General features: G+C 68.3%; 1 protein-coding gene across 1 annotated transcript in view; it reads right to left on the bottom strand.

The window, feature by feature from the left end:
• Nucleotides 1-1,041: 1,041 nt before the first annotated feature.
• The window catches only part of ITGA3 (integrin subunit alpha 3), a 9,527-nt gene continuing 5,915 nt past the window's right edge, over nucleotides 1,042-4,653 (bottom strand). Inside the window, exons 18-26 of the mRNA XM_026041403.1 lie at nucleotides 4,492-4,569; nucleotides 4,167-4,269; nucleotides 3,921-4,091; nucleotides 3,651-3,764; nucleotides 2,731-2,844; nucleotides 2,357-2,455; nucleotides 2,124-2,249; nucleotides 1,569-1,724; nucleotides 1,042-1,073 (exon numbers count right to left, since the gene is read on the bottom strand). Coding sequence (XP_025897188.1) covers nucleotides 1,614-1,724; nucleotides 2,124-2,249; nucleotides 2,357-2,455; nucleotides 2,731-2,844; nucleotides 3,651-3,764; nucleotides 3,921-4,091; nucleotides 4,167-4,269; nucleotides 4,492-4,569 — 916 coding nt within the window. The 3' untranslated portion in view covers nucleotides 1,042-1,073; nucleotides 1,569-1,613. The remainder of the gene's footprint in view (nucleotides 1,074-1,568; nucleotides 1,725-2,123; nucleotides 2,250-2,356; nucleotides 2,456-2,730; nucleotides 2,845-3,650; nucleotides 3,765-3,920; nucleotides 4,092-4,166; nucleotides 4,270-4,491; nucleotides 4,570-4,653) is intronic.

The following is a 4,653-nucleotide window of genomic DNA, read 5'->3' as shown; positions in this document are numbered from 1 at the left end:
CCCTGGGTATTTACCCAGCTGCTACTCCTGCCCCTCCAAGATCATTTCCCCAGGGTCTCTTCCCTCCATTCCCCCCTCCCCACATTCCCGCTCTCCACTCCTGCTCCCGTTATCCCGTTATCCTTGTGCGCATGGGGCAATGCCCCCCACTGCCTCCCGCTCCCYGCCGTCGCGGCGCCGGGCACACGGAGGAGGCCGGAGGTTACAAATCCCAGAGCGGGGCTTTATTGGGCACCGGGGCAGGGCGCCCGGGCCCTAGTACCAAGCGCCCGCGCTCCGGAGCTCCCTGCCGGGAACACACGCGGGAGACACGGAATAACTTAACCCGGCCCGGGGGCGGCAGGGCAGGACAGACCCCCGGGCAGGACAGCGGAGCGGGGCGGAGGCTCCGCACCCCCCCGTGCCGGCCCTGAAGCCGGATGGGGAGCGGGGAGATGAAGGTGCAGGATGAGGCCGCTGCGGAGAGGAGGAGGCGGCAGGGGAGGAAGGCTCCGTGTCCCCCCCCAGGCAGTGAGGATAGGCAGGGGGTCATTCCCGTGGTCCCCAGAGGCCCCGGGGGGGACGTGAACGTGTCCYGGAGCGTGAGGACGCGTCAAGCGCGCGGGGCAGGAAGCCAAGGAGCCCAAACCGGGAGAAGAGGCTGGAAGCGCCCRGGCACCCTCAGTGCGGGGGGCACCCAAAGTGCACCAGGGAGCGGGATCCCCCTTGCCAGGGCGGCGAAGGGGGCAGCGCGGAGGGCGAGGGGCGCGCGGGGCTCAGCCCCGTGCCCAGCAGCACCCCCGTGCGCGGAGGCGAGCGCGGGACGCGCAGCGGGAAGCGGGCGCCGGGCAGCGCGGAGCGGGACGCGGGCAGGGCGCAGGGCCCTTGTGCAAAGTGCGGCGGGCGGCGGCGCGGCCCGGCCCGCGTGCCCGGGGTCAGTAGTACTTCTCTGGCTCCTGCCAGTTCGTCACCCAGTGTTTCTTGCGCCGGCGGGGCAGGAGGCCGCCGGGCTCGGAGCGCTGCTCCTGCCGGATCCTCACCGCGTGGTACTTGGGCATGATCCGGTAGTAGCGCGTCCGCTGGAAGAAATCGCACTGCGGGGAAGGGAGAAGGAAGGAGCGGGTGAGCGCGGGGAAGAGGCGGCGGGAGCAGCAACCAGAGGCCAGAGACAGGCGGAAAATGAAACGGAGACTCCAGAGGCGGCCGAAAATGGGAATGGAGACTCCGGAGGCGGCCGAAAATGGGAACGGAGACTCCAGAGGCGGACGAGGGGGACAGGACCCCTCGCCTGCCACGCACTTGGGTTCATCCTCTGCAGCCCGCCAGGGAGGCCAATGTCCCAAGGAGGCCATCTCTGGCCTCCATCCCAGCCATTCCAGGGGCAGAGGCCAGCAAAGCCTGCGCCTCCAAGACAGGAAGGGAAAAAATGCCCTGGAGCGGCTGGAGGGAGATGCTCGCGGAGACCCTGCACCCTATGGGCGCCCTATAGGGCCCTACAGGGAGAGACGGAGCAGCAGAAGGGAGAGCAGAGGAGGCTGGAGAGGAGGGTCCTGCCGGGGCCGGCGGGCGGCCGCGGGGCAGGGCATTACCAAGCGGGTGCAGCGGGCGCTCGGGGGCAACGGCGCTGCCCCCACCTAGTAGTCGTCCGTCAGCCGCTCCGTTTCAGACGGCTGGATCTTCATCTCCGCCTTCTGGCCCTTGGCTTCGTACATGGCCCGCGTGTTGGCCCGCCGGAAGAAACCGCACTGCGAGGAAGGTGACACGGGTCAGGGGACACGGACGAGGGGCCCCGGGGGTGGCAACGCTCCGGTGCGGACACGGCTGAGTCCAGGGAAAGGCTGGGAGACGATGGAGAGGGSAGGGGGACAGCGGCAGGCCAAGGGCTGCACCCTGCCGATGGCTCGTCCTTGGGGACACCGCATGGGGACAGCACCCGGCTGCTCCCATATAACCCCTCCTGGCCAGAGAGGGGTCTCCAGGGGATCAGCGACGGCCCCATCCAGTTTCTCACGCTTCTGCCTGCATTTCACCACCTGGAGCAGCCCACATCCAGCCGGGCAATCGCCAGCYGTGAGCGACACGAGTGCGCCAGGCCTCAGAGCGGCCCGTGCCCCGCTCGCTCGCGGGACGGCCGCCGCGCTCACCTTCCAGAGCAGGAGGATGATGAGCCCCAGCAGCAGCAGCCCGGCCGCCACCGCCACCAGCACCAACCACAGCGCGATCTCGGCCGGCTGCTCCTCCGTCAGCTCCGAGTCGACGTCCACGGAGAACTGGCAGAGACCAGGAAAGCTTCGCAGGGGGCAAAGGGGCASGGGGGCAGCTCCCACGGCCCCGGTGCCAGCCCGTGCCCCCGCTGCGAGGCTCCGGCGCGACTCACCCGCACCGTGTGGTTCCTCATGTTGATGGTGGGCACGTGGGTGCGCAGGAAGAGCGTCGCCGTGCCGTCCACCTTCACCCGGTCRAAATCGCTGTACTCCTGTTGGCACATGGGTGGTGGGGGAGGTCTGGGCACCGCCACGACCGCCGGCACTTGCCCGGGGACCCCATGAGCCCCAGGGCAGAGGAGACCCCATCTCCGRGCAGCCAACACCAACCTCAGCCCTTCCAGCCCCTGCCGCCCGGCTCAGGGATGGGGGTTAGTGGCTGAGCTGAGAGCTGGCAAACTCAGCGCCCTGTTGCAGCAGCATCCCTGGCTCCCGGGGCAGGGGGAGCAGCGGAGCCCGGGCAGCACCCAAGCCGCCCAGCACTGACCTCGATGAAGGTGCTGTTCCACACGCGGGCGCGGATGCTGAAGTAGGTGGGGTGCTGGGTGCTGCGGATGGGGCACTCGAACCAGATGCATCGGGCAGTGCCCTTGGAGCAGCTCTGCAAGAGGAGGGGGCGCTCAGGGGGCCCGTGGGGCGGCTCCCTGATGCAGCCGGCCACGCACGAGCAGGGAACTGGCGTGTGCAAGCGAGCAACATGCTTGCAACATGCAGCACGGAGCGTGCAACACACGTGTGCAGCTCCACCGGAGGGCTGCAAGGGAGCGTGTCACTGCACACACGTGTGCAGCTCTGCTGCAGTGCTGCAAGCAAGCACATCATTGCACACGTGTGCAGCTCCACCGGAGGGCTGCAAGGAAGCACGTCACTGCACACACGTGCAGCTCTGCCTGTTGCATGCTGTTGTGCAGCGGGGGGTGACTGGGGATGTGGCTACAACTGCACACACGCCACATACGTAGCTATATGTGTGTGTGTAGCTGCGTGTGGCCTTCAGAGGTGCTTGCACGCGTGTGACTGCAGCGGGCTGCACTGCACACGTGTTCACACATGCAGTTCAGGCTCACTGCACGCACACGCTGTGCTGCAGACACACGTAACTGCCTGCGCCGAGTGCACACGCGTCACCGTGCACGGTGTGCACAACAGGCGCGGCCGCCTGTGCGCAGGCGGGTTGCCGTGACTGCGCACGCTCGCCTGTAGCTGCGGCTAAGGGCACACGGGTCTCGGCGGGCACCGTGCGCATGTCACCATGCGCAGGAGAGAACTGCCGCCCGGCGGCTGCAGCCTGCAAGCGCGTGCGGGGGACCGGCCTCCATCCCCGTCCCCATGGAGGACACGCAGGGAGGAGACCCCGCCATGTTCCACAGCTGGAGGCTGCGGGGAGCTCGGCCGGGCACCACTCACCAGCGCCACCTCCGACTTGGCTTTCTTGGCGGTGGCCAGAGTGAGGGGGGGCTCGGCCGGCTGCGCCGCCCCCAGCTCGCGTCTCTGCCGCGTTGGGAGCTTGTCCCCCAGGAGCTGGAGAGGAGGAGCCCTGTTAGAGCCCGCGCAAACAGAGAGGACCAAAAGAGGACCAAAGAGAAGGGCATAGGGCTGGCAATCCTCAAGCGGGGGCACAGGCAGCTGCTCCGCAGGCCGTGCCCGCCCTGCAGCGCCCGCGGTGAGGACACTCACGGTGAGGTTGAGCGGGTTAATGACCCCCCCGGGGGGCTGGCAGGTCTCGTTGCTGTTGATGAGGATCTCCGTGGGGTACAGGAGCCATTTGCCATTGGGGATCTCGTAGGGCCACTCGAAGCCGAGCAGGATGGTGCCCAGGGCACCCAGCGCCTCCCCCCGGGTGGTCACCTGCAAAGCCAAGGCAGGTGGCACCGGGGAAGGAGCTGTCCCTGCCCCGAGCCCACGGCCGCACGCCAGCCTCACCTGGAACTGGAAGTCGAGGGCACTGCCCACGTCCTGCTCGTTCTGCATGGCCGACTCGCCCACCACCGTCCCGCTGAAGTACGACTGGATGTGAGAGGTGACTCTGGGGACAGGACGAGGGGGACGCACATGGTGACAGGGGCCAAGAAAGGAGGGTGCGTCCCTGGGGCCGGCGGCYGGGGCAGCCACGTGCCCCATTAGCGGATGCCCCAGGTTGTGCTCGCTCTGGGCACCACCAAAGCACTGGGCGGCACCTGCCCCTCACCCAGGGAGAGGAGCGGGGGGGACACAGCGGGACACGGTCACAGCGTGACTCTGTACTCACATCTTCAGCGACGACTGGATGCTGTAATCCACGAGCAGCTTGGCCAGCACGGGCTGCAGGTCCTCCTGGGTGCTCTGCCTGCAAGAGAGCACCCCAGGGTGAGCGTCTCCCCGGCCTTCCAGTTCCCTCGCGGAGCAGCTGAGGGGGCTGTGGCTACACAGC

This window comes from Nothoprocta perdicaria, unplaced genomic scaffold (genome assembly GCF_003342845.1).
Source record: "Nothoprocta perdicaria isolate Ctin4 unplaced genomic scaffold, notPer1 scaffold_283, whole genome shotgun sequence".
Classification (NCBI taxonomy): Eukaryota; Metazoa; Chordata; class Aves; order Tinamiformes; family Tinamidae; genus Nothoprocta; species Nothoprocta perdicaria.
This window is presented reverse-complemented; position numbering and strand designations above follow the sequence as displayed.